General features: G+C 43.3%; 1 protein-coding gene across 2 annotated transcripts in view; it reads left to right on the top strand.

The window, feature by feature from the left end:
• tmem131l (transmembrane 131 like) overlaps nucleotides 1–16,755 on the top strand; it is an 84,165-nt gene that overhangs the window by 62,995 nt on the left and 4,415 nt on the right. For both annotated transcript variants that reach the window (XM_084155014.1, XM_084155015.1), the window contains exons 18-31: nucleotides 180–289; nucleotides 686–755; nucleotides 1,997–2,121; nucleotides 2,652–2,794; nucleotides 3,537–3,723; nucleotides 4,289–4,474; nucleotides 4,846–4,995; nucleotides 5,337–5,973; nucleotides 6,163–6,278; nucleotides 6,731–6,903; nucleotides 8,398–8,604; nucleotides 12,172–12,250; nucleotides 12,662–12,765; nucleotides 13,071–13,203. In XM_084155014.1, the coding sequence (XP_084011140.1) occupies nucleotides 180–289; nucleotides 686–755; nucleotides 1,997–2,121; nucleotides 2,652–2,794; nucleotides 3,537–3,723; nucleotides 4,289–4,474; nucleotides 4,846–4,995; nucleotides 5,337–5,973; nucleotides 6,163–6,278; nucleotides 6,731–6,903; nucleotides 8,398–8,604; nucleotides 12,172–12,250; nucleotides 12,662–12,765; nucleotides 13,071–13,203 (2,420 nt within the window). The remainder of the gene's footprint in view (nucleotides 1–179; nucleotides 290–685; nucleotides 756–1,996; nucleotides 2,122–2,651; nucleotides 2,795–3,536; nucleotides 3,724–4,288; nucleotides 4,475–4,845; nucleotides 4,996–5,336; nucleotides 5,974–6,162; nucleotides 6,279–6,730; nucleotides 6,904–8,397; nucleotides 8,605–12,171; nucleotides 12,251–12,661; nucleotides 12,766–13,070; nucleotides 13,204–16,755) is intronic.

Genomic DNA, 16,755 nt, shown 5'->3' on the forward strand with positions numbered 1-16,755 from the left:
TGTGGATTTGAGATATAAAAAATAAATGCAATCTTCACTTTTAACATTAGAATGCTTTTCCATTACGCTGTCTGTGTAATGCAATGTCTTGTTATGTTATGTGTCAGCTGTGAGCCATGGAAACCAAATACAAATGTCAATGTACAATACATCTTTTGAACTTTGAACTTTTCCCCTAGGTTAAGCTGCTGACTCTGAAGAACCCCTCCTCCTCTGTGGTCTCTGTGGAGATCAGAGCCCTCTCCCTGTACCCGGCCCCCCTGGAAGCCCTTGACCTCCTCACCAAATGGTACGAACCCAAGAACACCTCCCCTCACCGTTAGTTGCACAGGAGATGCACTCCCTTGGGTGCGTCTCAATAGTCTATAGTGGCTTCCTCTCCTCGTCTCCTTTCCTTAATCTGCACTGAAGTGAAACAACTGGACCAAATCGCTTTCGCCTATCCTACGTTTTGAGATCAGCGCAGAGGAAGGAATGGAAAGTCACTTCAGACTATTGTAAAAATTCCTTCGCATTAGTTTCCAACTCCTTAAAGGGACAGTTCACTTAAACATCAGTTGATTTTAGACAGAACTGCCCCTTTAACATTGCAGTTTCTTACCAGTTAGCTCTGAGCGTCCCTTATAGGTGTTATTGATGAGGCGTCTCACTGTTTGGCCTCCTACTCTCTCCCCTGTTTCTCCAGGTTCAACATCAGCCCCCTCTCTGTCAACATCAGCACTACAGAGTTCACTCTGCTGCCTGCACAGCACAAGGTAAGGATGTTGTGCATTCTGGGAAATGTAGTTTGTCTGTTCCACTGTCTGACAATGGGACTGGGGCTGCTGTAATGTATTAGGTGTAGGGTAGGGATGGGGGGAAAGAATCGATACAGTAGAGTATAGCGATATTATTTTTGCTGATTTTATATATAAATTGCTAGGTAGTTAACGTAAGCTAGCGCTAGTCGGCTGTACCTGCGCCAAAACTGGTATTTCTCTTCCTATAGCTTGTTTTCCATCTTCTTTTTAAAACTTGTTTTCTCATGGCTCTCTCATTTCTCTGCAGCAAACATATGTGAGCAATATCTCTGGAACATCGAATCACAATAAAATCACAGTATCGAATCGCAATACATAGTCGTGATACATATACAGTATCGTGTATTGTAATATCGTATCGTGAGGTCCCTGGCAATTCCAAGCCCTAGTGTAGGGTGATACTGTCCCTAGACGCTGATCTTGGGTCAGTTTCACATTTCACCCATTAATGGTTAAGGTTAGGACTGGCGGAGGGGAAGCTGATTCTGGATCTGTACCTAGGGGAAACTTCACCTAGGGCGGGAATGGATTATAATGAAATGACAGGAAATGTTTGAGAGCTCATTGTTTGCTGCTCCCAAGTGTGGTATTTTATTGACCTACGGTGGATGGCTTGCTAAGTCACTAGCTCTGCAGCAAACATTGAGCGGACATTCACTGTCTTTTTATTGCATTATTCTTTGGTCCTTATTGCATTTTGATGCATGTGTTTTAGTAATTCCTGCCTTTTGACACTCCAGCTCAGATTTTCTCAATTCACTCCTAGGGAATCCAGGTTAGTGCTGGGCTAGCACAAATATGTGAACCTCCTGGGGTCGTCCCTCCCCCCCCCCCCCCCTCCCCCCCCCAGGAATGGATTGAGAAACACTGCTCTAGTTATGGGGAAACCAATGCAGTCTTCAATCATTGGCTTCTCACCTGGTGTCCCAGGTCTGAATCGGTCCATGATTAGTAGAGAATGAAAGCCAGGGGCCGTATGTATCAAGCGTCTCAGCCCTTTTAGATCAAAATGAATAAGGTTTCATGGACAGGGAAGACCTGATCCTAGATCAGCACTCCTACTCTTGATATGCTTGATACAGACGACCCCAGAAGTGTTTCAGCTGACCAGTTGAATAATCCTTGCTATATAAAGTGTGCTATGCAGTGATATATTAACAATTTCTGCTAACCCTCACCCTCTGTGTTGTCTGCAGGGGGGTGAGAATGTGAAGGGAGATGGAGTCCTGCGTCTCCTCCTCCAGCCTTGGGAGAGCAGGGAGGTGGCTGTGGTGTTCACCCCCTCCGAACACAAACCCACCACCACCATCCTGCTCATCAGGTACACTATGAAGTACACCTCTACATTTTGACACATGTTCTTAGAAATAGTATTCTGATATTCATATTGTCATGTACATACAAAGGCAAAATGACCATATAAACAGTACTGTGAATAATTCCCCCCAGTTGTTGCCAGTAGTTGTAGTCTCTCGTGCATGCAAGATTTTGATATTAGCACTGATATTACACTAGTTGTTATTGCAGTACTATGCGAACACATTGCTTTTTACGTGATATTATTCCACATTTGTGGTTGTTTTTGTCAAAAATGTAGCCAAACTAGATGGCACCAGGTATTTTAATGACGTTTGCCAGATTTGAGTATGGTGCCATGTCCTGTGTGTCAGTTTTGGTGACTCGCTGCATTGGTGAACGTCTAGTCTCGAGTTGCCATTCTTTTCAAGTCTCGTCTGTCACTCTGCTGTTGGAGCGTGAGGAAGTGGAAGTCGGGGAGCTGAGTCTAGAGACTTACTTTCTCTTTCTCGCTCTCTCTCTTTCTTTTTCTCTCTTGGCCTCTCTCGGTCTCAGGAACAACCTGACAGTGTTTGACATGGTGACGGTGCGGGGCCATGGGGCCAAGGAGCTGCTGAGGGTTGGGGGCAAGCTGCCAGGCCCCGGGGCCTCATTACGCTTCAATGTCCCTCAGTCCACACTCATGGAGTGCCGAGACGGTGAGCCAACCACTCAGTTCATTTGATCATTTATCCACCATTCTCTCATTGAGATAAAATCTATTTTATGCTCCTAGTGGCAATCACAACAATCAGTGTGTTACTACTCAAAAATATATGATAGGGTTTGATTATATTGAATTTGAGGGCAGCATATGTACTGTATATAGCTAGAACTTATTAGATGTTTAACAATATTTGAATGCATTACTAATACAGTTCATTAGTCAAGGGAAATGATGGTACTTCATAGTAATGGCAAATAGAATTCAATACCTTTCAGGTTAATTGGTAGGATATCCAATTTGGAATTCAAACTCAATTATAAGGCCCTTGAATTTAAAACTAGTCTATTTAATCATTGCCTTACTATTAGTGGTGGTAGTTCTGCTGTACAACCTGTCATATTTTACATCCTATAATAAACTCCTTTTAATGGCACAAAGCAGAATTTTTGTGAAAACGGGCAAATTTAGCGTGTCTTATCTGTGTGTTCTCCTACCTCGGCTAATTAATCATTGGTGGCGTACCAAATGTCACCCTATTCCCTTTATAGGGAAGTAATTGGTCAAAAGTAGGGACCTTGGTCAAAAGTAGTGTTATAAAAGGAATAGGGTGCCATTTGGGACTCAGCCTTTGTCTTGCTCTACTGTTCTTAAGAGTGTGTGGCTGATTACTTTCATTTATTTCCTAAGTTCTTTATGCATCAAACAAAAAATACTCCCTCCCATCTTCCTACCAGGCCTGCACACCAACAAGCCTCTGTTTGCAATCCGGAAGAGCTTCAAGGTGGAGAACGCCGGGGAGCTTCCCCTAACGGTCATGTCCATGAACATCAACGGCTACAAGTGCCAGGGCTTCGGCTTCGAGGTGCTGCAGTGCAGGTCATTCAGCCTGGACCACAACTCCTCGTCCGAGATCACCATTGCGTAAGTCAAATGTAGGAAGAATGGATGCAGATGGTTGTTGTACCTTTTTTATGTGAACATATTTTGTGTTAACTCAGCAGCAGTGTACATGCGTCAGGTTACTTTCAAGTGAAGGGTACAAAAAGTAAAGTAATGAAAGAAAAATAGATCTAACATTTGTGTATTAAGTCCGAACGCAAACATCAAGACGTTTGTATTGTTCAGTCAATAATGAGATTTTTTTTGGGACCTCATCTCCTTCTCTCCTTTCCCCCTGTCTCAACTTTTTTCTCTATCTCATCTTCTCTTTCTCTCCACTTCCCCCTCTTTCTTCCCTCTCTGGTTGTCTTCTCTCTCTCCCCTTCTCGTAATCTCCCCCACTTCCTTTTCACCCTCCACTTTTCCCCCTTCCCCTTCATCTCTCTCTCTCTCCCCTTCTCTTACTCCACGTTCTCCCTTCCCTTGTCTTACTCCACCTTCTCCCTCTCTCCTTTTCCACCCCCTCCTCTCTCCTTTTCCACCCCCTCCTCTATCATTTTCTCTCCCCAACTCCCTCTCTCTCTTCACCCCTCTCTGCCTCCTCCAGGTTCACTCCAGACTTCACGTCGTCCTGGGTGATCCGGGACCTGACCCTGGTGACGTCCCGCGGCTCATCGTTCCCCTTCACCCTCAACGTGACGCTGCCCCACCACATGCTGCCCCTTTGTGCCCAGGTGGTGCCCGGCCCCAGCTGGGAGGAGACCTTCTGGGTGGTCACCCTCATCTTCACCTGGTCAGTGCCACCCCGAGACGCCTACACCAGTGCCATCTTTGGGTGATGAAGATCCAATGTCGTACACAGCTTCATGCATTTTATTTTTTACAGAAATCAAACACTGCCACTAAAATGTACCGGTCTGTAAGTGATTTCAGGTTGAAAGACAATGGCTTTTGACTCCCCAACCAGATTACCAGTGTGTACTTCTTTCTGTGAAGTCTCAAACTGCCCCAAAGTTATGGCTTGTTCCCACAGTCTTCCCAATCCTGTCTGAAATGCAGTTTGCCCTTTTAAATCAATATGTTGACATTTCTTTTCCAGAATTTCAATTTGTTAGCACTGGTATCACCAATGAATAACCGGCCATATCATCTCTCTCCTATCAGCTTCTCCCTGGCGGGCGTTTGTCTGATGGCTTTCCAGCAGGCCCAGTACATCCTGACTCAGTTCTCCAGCCCCACCCCCCGGAGCAACCACAACTCTGTCCTGTCACGGGACAACGGCCCCGTCAACAACATCACCCCCAACGGAGTCAAGTAAGACTCTTTGGAATTAAAAATATATTTTACAAGAGACCTGTTTCCAATCAAATATTTGTACATAAAATCAACAGTTTTACATGGCTAATTGCCAATATAAATGGTTATTAAAGTTAGATGTTTTGGTGGTATTTGATATAACACTCCAGTACAAGTGTTCCATCAACCATGTTGTAAAAGTAGCTGCACGTTATCTACATAAACCTGTTGAAGAACTGAACTGATTTTGTTCTTTAAATGAAGCTTGTCACCCATTTGATTAGCAGGTGATAATGCACTGATATGGGTTTACACATACACATTCTCTAACTGGTTGTTTTGTTGTTGTCCGTGTCCAGTAAAATGAAGGGCAGCTGCAAGACCTACGTGGACACCTGCCACAACTCTGACAAAGGAAAGGGCCGTGGCTCCCCGGCGGTGGCCAATGGCTCCACCCCTCGGCCCCAGCCCTTTTCCTCTTCCTCCTCCTCCTCCTCCTCCACCTCCAAGAAGGGTGCCTCCACCACCCCGTCCCAGCCACAGAAGAAACACAAGGTGTCCGTTTACTACGGCAAGTACAAAAGCTGCTCCTCCGCCACAGCGGCGACGGCAGCCATGGCGACTGAGGAAGAGCGGGAACTAGACCTAATGCCTGACCTGGGAACCCTGGACCCCGACCTGAGCACGGACGCCTGCAACAACAATGAGCCCACGTTCCTCTGTCCGATCGACGTTAAGAAAACAATGACACAGCACTTTAAGGAAGCCCCCCCACAGAGCGCCGCCCATTGGGAGGACAGCAAGGGGCCAGCGGCGGTTATGTTTCCCGTGGAAACGCAGGCCGGCTTCTGCGACAATGTCACTGTGGGCCCGGGCCCCCGACCAGGTCTCCTGCTGTGCAGCCCCGTGACAGAGAAAGGGTGCGACCACCGTACACATTCGCAGTTTCCAGAGAAGAGGGACACAAGAGAGAAAAGGGACAACTCTGAGCTAGAGGTGAGAGAGACACACAGGGTGATCAATTGGCTATTACTTGGTTTTATTTGATAGCTTGCTCTGATTGATGCTTGTAGCCTGGTTTCTCCTACAGCTCTTTAGAGATTTTGTTGGTGTGCAATCTAAGTAGTACTTCAGTACAGAGTGGAAATGTGAATTCAATCTTTCTCTTGTTCTCTCTCCCTCCAGACCAGAGAGGATGGCAAAAGCCAGAGGAAGAAGGCAGAGAAGACAGAGGCTGGTGTCCCAGCTGGGAACAACAAAGCAAAGAAGAGTCGCAAGAAGAACACAGAGGGGGTTTCTGGGTACGTTGCATCTTCAAATCGATAGAATCTTGACAAATGGTTTGGTGCAGAATTCTGTTTGTAAAATCTATAGAGAATGAAATGGACAGCACTCAAAGGACAATCTTCAATAAGTCAGTGCTTGCACTACACTTGGGATGAACCTCTTCATTCCACACAGATGTGATGCACCTTATTCACACCAAGGGCCATTGTACATTGACCAAAAGTAAATGTTTTAATGTTAATATTTTCTAACTCGGTAGGAAATGAATTGGTGAATTTTATTTTATTTTATTTCAATTTGGGATTGATTTAGCTTTTTAAAGGATCAAACTTTAATTAGCTACCCCCACTAGCCGTTTATGGTAGAACATTCAGCTGTGTTTAAAGTCTGTAACCCTGTTGATTGTTGAATCACTTTTCAATGTAAAGAAATTGAAAAGTGACATTGGTCTTCGCTGTTCCAACAGGCTACCAGAACACAGCCTGGTTATGATGTCAGTGCAGGAGAGGGAACCGGAGTGGAGAACGGGAGAACAACAACAGAATATGAACGGAACACGCACTCGGAACCGCTGCTCCACAGGAAAACCAGACGCACCAAAGCCCAGCCCCAACCCCGACAGCCCCCTCAAACAGAACGGTGGGTACACACACACACACACACACACCAAGGTTTCCGTTAGGAAAATGTGGCGGCGGACATTTGACCGGCAACCTTTTAATTGACAGGACATTTGAGAAATTTGACGGACCCATATGCATTGGGTGCGTAGCTGATTAGTTAGTCCACCCACGGTGCTCATAATGACAGAAATCACATTTAGATTATGGTCATTAATATTAACAGAACATGCAAGTCAAGAATGAAACAATGTGCGGTCCTTCTTACCGAATTCTAATATGCACTTTGAAGATGTTAGAATAACTGTCCACATATACTTTTCCTCAGCCAACAAATGTGGTCCTCTGTAGCTCAGCTGGTAGAGCACGGCGCTTGTAACGCCAAGGTAGTGGGTTCGATCCCCGGGACCACCCATATACAAAAAAAATCAAAAATAATAATAAAATAAATGTATGCACGCATGACTGTAAGTCGCTTTGGATAAAAGCGTCTGCTAAATGGCATATTATATTATTTATATTATAACAAGATGAGTAACGAACAGCAAAATCACTAGCCTATGTCAATCTACTATCCCCCATGATAGAAAAGTGTACCTATTCTATTGGTCAGCTTGTCGAGAATGAAATGACCTATTCCAAACATACTTTGGGACAGTTGTGGGAAGATACATCCCAAATTCATACAACCAGTAGGCCTAGGCTCCATAAAAATAAAAAATATAACTTTAAAAAGCAATGAGTCTGAAGCAACAGATCAGAACGTTTAGCTGAAAATGTTGATACACTTTTATTTCTTCACATTATAAGCACAGCAATGTGCAGAAGGCAGTAGGCTATGTGTGAATGTTTGTTCCATAATGCAGTTAGCGGGAAAACGCTGTCACCACACATGCAAGCGGTTTCATATTTTATAGGCCAAAAGCTGGCTATTACCGAATAACGGAAACCCTGACAAACTCAAAAAGCTGGAACGTCTATGGTTACAACCCTCAACCACTTGATAACCTGTGGCTATCACTGTAAGTTTGTGGCTAACTTGACCAAAGTTCAACTCTAACCTTAACCCTCACCTAAACCATCATGTAAAAAGCCTTCTGCTGTGTCGGGATGATCCGGACATCTCTAAGTGTATTTACACCTGACTGACCACAAGGAGGTGCTAAAGTGCAATTTCTTTAACAACACATTGACATGGTAGACATTAGAGGACAGATCCAGTTTTGTCACATTTTCAGAAACACTGGAATTCCCAATTAAATGTGATGGTAAAGACGAGAGGGAATGAAGTTAATAGATTTACATTTTATTTAGAATATTGGACAGTCCTCAGCAGCTCTTTTCTTTTAATTTCACACAAACAGAAGGGAAGATAGGCAAGGGGGAAAACCGTAGGAAGGATGGACATGGGGATTGAAGGGATTGAGCAGTATATTTGACTGGCCAGGAGTGTTACCGCTAGACCACGGGCATGCACAGTCCTCAGCATCTCTCTCCCTCATTACTCTTCTAGGTGTCTGTCTGGTGCGCCCACGGCGGAAGTGTGCGGAGCGGCGCGTGGCGTGCGAGTCGGGCTCAGACTCGGGCAGCTCATCGGGCAGCGTGCGGGCCAGCCGCGGCAGCTGGGGCAGCTGGAGCTCTGCCAGCAGCATTGAGGGAGACAAGGACCCCAGCGCCCCGCACCACCGCACACACCACTGCACTACCTCAGCCAGGAAATGTATGAATACACATTTACATTTACATTTACGTCATTTAGCAGACGCTCTTATCCAGAGCGACTTACAAATTACACTACTGCAATATACATACACAACACACACACACACACACACACTGCACTATATACAACGCACGCACACAAGCACACTCTTATCTATACATTGAGTATACAAAACATTAGGAACACCTGCTCTTTCCATTACATAGACTGACAAGTTGAATCCAGGTGAAAGCTATGAACCCTTATTGATGTCACTTGTTAAATCCACTTCAATCAGTGTAGATGAAGGGGAGGAGACAGGTTAAAGATGGATTTTTAAATTGAGACAATTGAGACATGGATTGTGTATGTGTGCCATTGAGGGTGAATGGGCAAGACACAATATTTAAGTGGCTTTTGAAAGGTGTATGGTAGTAGGTGCCAGGCGCCCCGGTTTGTGTGTCAAGAACTGCAACGCTGCAGGGTTTTTCACGTGTGTGTATCAAGAATGGTCCACCACCCAAAGGACATCCAACTGTGGGAAACATTGGAGTCAACATGACCCAGCATCCCTGTGGAATGCTTTCGACACCTTGTAGAGTCCATGTCCCGACGAATTGAGGTTACGAATTGAGGTGGTTCTTAGGGCAAAAGGGGGGTGCAACTCAATATTAGGAAGGTGTTCCTAGGGCTGTTGCGGTGACCGAATTACCGCCACACCGGCGGTCACGAGTCATGAAGGCAGTCAAATTCCACGTGACCATTTAGTCACGGTAATTCGGCTTCTCCAAGCTCTGATGCTGTTCATGGTCAGTAGTAGCCTACCAAACTTGCTAACTGCCTTGTACTCAGCGCTCTATTGTCCCTCTTATCACTGACATCAATGCAAATGTAATCGAAAATCGAATCAAACACTTGAGAGCCCATGAGCTCATGTTGCGCAACATTTCTATAGGCTATGCAATTGCGTGAGAAAACAGAGTGATGGCGTCTATTAAAAAGAGGAGGATCCAATCAGCTTTCTATAGGCTAGGCCTACTATATTTATTTCTCAACTCTCCTAATATTAAGCACATTGCTGTTCTTTACAACAGGAGTATAGCTCATTACTTTTTTCAAATCATCATTAGTCTCATCATGCAGCCTTAAAATGTATTACAAATCAAAACATATAGCCCAATGTTTGTAAAAAAACTAAAGTTACATTAATAACTCTAAATTAAGCATATAAGAGTACCTATTTCTTTGTTAACCGCTCAACACAGAATAGCCTCATGTGCGCACTGCCTCAAATTGATTGGAGAAAATATTTATATTTTATTCAGCGTTGTTCAATTGTATTCTTCATACTATAACATAGATTAATGCCACGGAATTCTAAGCAAATCTTGTCTGCTAAATGAACTAGTGTAGCCCACAGCCATATGGCATAGCCAGATCAGTACCTAACATAAGGACAACTCAGAGTATGCTATTCTGTTCTTCTGAAATAGACTACATTTTCTTCATATCATGCTTCTTTAGACCTGTCTAAAATAAATAATGGATTTATTGTGAAGGTGTAGGCTGTATTACATGGATTTATTAGACTTTTTTAAATGTGATGTTCCAAAGGTCTGCATCAGTGGCTTGTAGGCTGTGTGGAAGGCAGGAGACGCTAAATGTGTTTGTTAATTAACGGTCAATTACCGTGAGACCGACAGTTATTTGCTTGACAATCACCGGCTGATGAAATTTCGTGACCGCCACAGCCCTAGGTGTTCCTAATGTTTTGTACACTGTGTATACACTCCCCTCTCTCGCTACTGCAGCACCTCAGACAGGGTAAGTGTATACACTGTCACTTGCACTGCACTTATCAGGAAATGTGCCCCTAGAGCAGGGCTCCCCAACCCTGTTCCTGGAGAGCTACCGTCCTGTAGGTTTTCACTTTAACCGTAACCTAGCGCACCGTTAGTTAATAACAATAATATTTCACCTAGTCGGCTTGGGGATTTGAACCAGCAACCTTTTGGTTACTGGCCCAGCACTCCTAACCACTAGGCTACCTACAGGAAGGTAGCTCTCCAGGAACAGGGTTGGAGAACCCTGCCTTAGTCACAGATTAACTTTAGGGAATGTGTTTTTCTCCCTGGTCCCCACATATTGCTCCGTTCCCAATAGTTCTCTCTCTCCATCTCCTCTGTTGTTCTGTCTTTCATCAGCATAGCCATGTGTCTCCATTCCATCTCACACATGTGCTTCTTATCTAAATGTCCTCCTTTTACCCCAGAATAGTAGGTCCGGACCTAGGCTCTGGAGATCCATGGGCTGGGGGGGGTTGGAAATGGGACTGGAGACTCTACAGAGCACCGTGGTGCTGGGTTAGGTTAAGCCAGATGTTTACCTGCCCTTTGGCTCTGAGTGACTTTGTCGGCCTTGGCTAGGACTGAGATTCCCAAATTCCCCATCTCTGAATCCACCTCAGTGTACACCTCATCAGACATGTTCGGAAATGTTGCATCCGTCTTTCACCTCACCTGTTCTCCATCTCTCTTTTCCTCCACCTATTTCTTTCTCTCTCCCTCTTTATCTGTCTACCTTTCTCTCACTCTCAGCTATCTATTTCCTGTGTTTTGAGGGGTGCAAAATCCACTTGTCACTTAAATCTCTTACTCTGGTGACTCTTTCTTACACTTGCTAGTGTTTTCTCATTGACATAAGGACCGCGGAAACGTTTCTAATGACATGTCAAACACACTGGTATGGGCTCAATGGAATACATTGGTTTTCCGTTGCATCTATAAAAACGCTAACACTACGTCTGGGACAGTTACATCACAAGAAAGATATCTTATTTTGATGGGTTTAGATTCATGTGCAATTGAAAAAAGTAATGATTTAGTTCAAATGTTTACAAATTAGAGGCACTGAAATGAAAGCAACTTGGAAAATTAACGCTAAAATGTCTGATCTCACAAACAATGTAAAGTATGTATAGAAAGGTGTAATCTAGAGCCAAGCGTTTTGATTTAAAAAACGCATGGTTATCCTTCTCTTGACACACTTGTTGAATTATGCAAGAGAACATGACAACAGTAATGAATAATGAATGAGCCGGTCTAGACAGTGCAGGTAGGCCTAGAGACAGAGAAAGTTTTTGGTGGTTGCAGCCATGTTCCACTCCTTTATATAAATGTATTAATGAATGCAAATACACCCAGGCAAATGAGGTACATAATATTGTTTATTTTATCACAAAGTATTTAAAAAAGATCTGAAAAAAGACATTTTACAATAAATGTAACACCAAAATGCCTGAGCTCCATTCATTATTTGTCCGTGCCAGTACAATGTTTTATGTGCTATAATTCAGTCAATATCTGATTGATTAAAACATTTCTAAAAGTTTGGAGTATTTTCACTATTGCATTTATTATAATTGTTTTTTTAAACCTTTTAACGATTTCAATTAACATTACTACTCCCACGCTCTCTCTCCCTCTCGGACACTGATATAGTAGAAAAGGGATGAATTAACTAACATGTTTTCATTATAAAGCAGGGTCAGAGTTGTGATTTGTTGCTGTGTGTCTGTGTCCACAGGGGACTCCATGCAGTACGGCGTCTACCCAGCCGAGAGGGACTGCTACCAGACCATGAACTCCACCTACAAGGCCCAGAGGTACACACACACACACACATTAACTGATGTAATCGCACACACACATTAACACACACACACAGACTGATAAATACACACGTAAACACACACACACACACATCAACCACATAGAATGGAAGACATACTCTTATGGTCATTTAGCAGACTATTTTATATAAAGCTACTTACAGTTCAACCCACAACTGTAGTGTGGCAAGCACGGCCATACTTTAACCAACTGAACCACTCTTATAGTGTTTCAAGAAGTATACTATCATTCTAAAAGTCCTTACTGACAGACACTTTGATCCTAGCAACCCTAATGGAGAAGTCAAAGTTCCAATAATAATGATTATTATTTATGTACATTTTTAAAGTGCTTTTTATTACACACAGAATCTCAAAGTGCTATATCTGTCCCCTGGTGTGCAGCATGAATAACCTGTACAGGAAGGAGCCTTGCCAAAGCCCAACAGAGCCTGCCCCAGTGCCCCCCAGCTTTGCTTCTGTAGCAGCCCGCATGGACAGAACCATGGGTGAGTGAAGTGCTCAGTCAATAAATGTTGACATACCTGTACATCAGAATCTGTGTGGAAAATGTCTTGTCTAGTATAAATAGAAAGTTGATCTCAAAAAGGGAAGTGCTATAAAAATTTTTTGTTTTGTTTGTCATTGTATTCATGCGTTTCGCGAATGTGTGCGATTGCTGTAAATGTTTGGTGTCGTAAATCGGGGGTGGCCAACCCTCTTTCTGGATTGCCAAGTATGCAGGCCTTTTCTCCAACCCTACTATAAGCCTGTGTTACAGCTCTATGTTAATTGTTTCCCTCTTCTCTCTCAGATGTGGCGGGCCAGTATTTGCCTGAGGAGACGTGGTCGGCTCCCTCTGTCCCCCTCACCAATGAGTTCAGGTACAACACCTCAGACGCCGTGTCCTACGTACCTCAGGCCTCAGCCCCCGCCCCCTTCAACGGGTATGTCACTAAGCTGAGACGAAATGTACTAATTGTGTCTTTTGTACAATCATGCTGTAGCTTAGGAAGCCATTTTGATTGTTTGTCAGGCCATGTCGATCATACAGCTATTGTATACAGTAATCATGTGCCTATGAACCAGTTATACTGTTAGCACTGAGGCGGTATGCCCTAGTAGGAAGTCGACTGTGCAGCTCACCCTGCACTATCAGCTCAAACATAAATAACATTTTCATGTCTACCTTCTCGTAAGCTTCCCAGTAAATCAAGAAAAACAATCAAGAATCCCAGAAAAGTGCTAAAAATAGCCTACATTTAACATATGTCGCCTAAGAAACAAGGTTAATGAAATCAATAACTTGCTAGTAATAGATGACATTCATATTCTGACTATCTCTAAAACTCATTTAGATAATACCTTTGATACAGTGGTAGCAATACATGGTTATAACATCTACAGAAAAGACAGAAATGCCAATGGGGGCGGTGTTGCGGACTATATTCAGAGCCACATTCCTGTAAAGCTTAGAGAGGATCTCATGTTAAATACTGTTGAAGTAATATGGCTACAGGTTCACCTGCCTCACCTAAAGCCTATTCTTGTGGGAAGCTGCTATAGACCACCAAGTGCTAACAGTCAGTATCTGGATAATATGTTTGAAATGCTTGATCATGTATGTGATATCAACAGAGAGGTATATTTTCTGGGTGACCTTAATATTGACTGGCTTTCATCAAGCTGCCCACTCAAGAAAAATATTCAAACTGTAACCAGTGCCAACCTACAGTCAACCTACAAATTGCACAGGACTGAAATCATCAACATGTCTTGATCACATCTTTACTAATGCTGCAGAAATCTGCTTTAAAGCAGTATCCAAATCCATCGGATGTAGTGATCACAATATAGTAGCCATATCTAGGAAAACCAAAGTTTCAAAATATAGTGTATGAGGTCATACAATACGTTTTGTAGTGATTCCTAAGTTGATGATGTAAATAATATTTGCTGGTCTGTTGTGTGTAATGATGAGCAACCAGACGCTGCACTTGACACATTTATTAAATTGTTTATTCCGGTTACTAATAAGCATGCACCCATTAAGAAAATGACTGTAAAAACTGTTCAATTCCCGTGGATTGATGAGGAATTGAAAAATGTTATGGTTGAGAGGGATGTGGCAAAAGGAATGGCAAATAACTCTGGCTGCACTACCGATTTGGGAAATGTACTGCAAATTGAGAAATCATGTGACTAAACTGAATGAAAAGAAGAGTGGCGCAGTGGTCTAAGGCACTGCATCGCAGTGCTAGCTGTGCCACTAGAGATCCTGGTTCGAATCCAGGCTCTGCTGTAGCCGGCCGCAACCGGGAGACCAATGGGGCGGCGCACAATTGGCCCAGCATCGTCCAGGGTAGGGGAGGGAATGGCCGGCAGGGAGGTAGCTCAGTTGGTAGAGCATGGCGTTTGCAACGCCAGGGTTGTGGGTTCGTTTCCCACGGGGGGCCAGTATGAAAATAAAAAAGAATAATGTATGCACTAACTGTAAGTCGCTCTGGATAAGAGCGTCTGCTAAATGACGTAAATGTAAATGTAAGAAGAAACTATACTATGAAACGAAGATAAATGAATGATAGAATGATAGTAATAAACTTTTCAGCACCTTAAATGTAATCAAGGGCAAAAAGACAAACTCAACTCCATCATTCATTGAATCAGATGGCTCATCACAAAACCCACTGATATTGCCAACTACTTTAATGATTTGTTTTCATCGGCATGATTAGCACACTTAGGCATGACATGCCAGCAACAAAAGCCAACACTACACATCCAAGTATAACTGACCAAATTATGTAAGACAAGCATTGTAATTTTGAATTCCGAAAAGTGAGTGTGGAAGAGATGAAAAAATGGTTGTCTATCAACAATGACAAGCCACCTGGGTCTGACGACTTGGATGGAAAATTACTGAGGGTAATAGTGGACGATATTACCACTCCTATTTGCCATATCTTCAATCTAAGCCTACAAGAAAGTGTATGCCCTCAGGCCTGGAGGGAAGCAAAAGTAATTCCGCTATCCAAGAATAGTAAAGCCCCCTTTACTGGCTCAAATAGCCGATCAATCAGCCTGTTACCAACCCTTAGTAAACTTTTGGAAAAACTTGACCAGATACAATGCTATTTTACAGTAAACAAATTGACAACAGACTTTCAGCACGTTTATAGGGGAGGACATTCAACATGCATGGCACTTACACAAATGACTGATAAAAAGATTGTGGGAGCTGCTATATTGTGGATAAAGAGTTACCTGTCTAACAGAACACAGAGGGTGTTCTTTAATGGAAGCCTCCAACATAATCCAGGTAGAATCAGGAATTCCCCATGGCAGCTGTCTAGGCCCCTTACTTTTTTCAATCTTTACTAATGACATGCCACTGGCTTTAAGTAAACCCAGTGTGTCTATGTATGCGGATGACTCAACACTTTACACGTCAGCTACTACAGCGAGTGAAATTACTGCAACACTTAACAAAGAGTTGCAGTTAGTTTCAGAGTGGGTGGCAAGGAATAATTAGTCCTAAATATTTCAAAAGCTAATAGCATTGTATTTGGGACAAATCATTCACTAAACCCTAAACCTCAACTAAATATTGTAATGAATAATGTGGAAATTGAGCAAGCTGAGGTGACTAAACTGCTTGGAGTAACCCTGGATTGTAAACCGTCATGGTCAAAACATGTTGATGCAACAGTAGCAAAGATGGGGAGAAGTCTGTCCATAATAAAGCGCTGCTCTGCGGCCTTAACGACACTATCAACAAGGCAGGTCCTACAGGCCCTAGTTTTGTCGCACCTGGACTACTGTTCAGTCGTGTAGTCAGGTGCCACAGAAAGGGACATAGGAAAATTACAATTGGCTCAGAACAGGGCAGCACGGCTGGCCCTTAAATGTACACAGAGAGCTATGCATGTCAATCTCTCATGGCTCAAAGTATAGGAGAGATTGACTTAATCACTACTTGATTTTGTAAGCAGTATTGGCATGCTGAATGCACCGAGCTGTTTGTTTTAAACTACTAGCGCACAGCTCGGACACCCATGCATAACGCACAAGACATGCTACCAGAGGTCTCTTCACAATCCCCAAGTCCAGAACAGACTATGGGAGGCGCACAGTACTTCATAGAACCATGACTACATGGAACTCTATTCCACATCAGGTAACTGATGCAAGCAGTAGAATCAGATATGTTTTTTTATAAAGAATAAACCTTATGAACAGCGGCGACTGTGAAGAGACACACGGGCACAGACACGCATACACATGATAACACACGCACTCTACACACGCGTATGGCTTTTGTATTGTAGATATGTGGTAGTAGAGTAGTGGCCTGTGGGCACAGACTTAATGTGTTGTGAAAAGTGTTATGAAAAGTAATGTCATGTAATATTTGTAATTGTATGTAACAGCCTTAATGTTGCTGGACCCCAGGAAGGCAGCAGCTAATGGAGATTCTTAATAAATACAAATGTTTACCC

This window comes from Coregonus lavaretus (genome assembly GCF_964263955.1).
Source record: "Coregonus lavaretus genome assembly, chromosome: 38".
Taxonomy (NCBI): Eukaryota; Metazoa; Chordata; class Actinopteri; order Salmoniformes; family Salmonidae; genus Coregonus; species Coregonus lavaretus.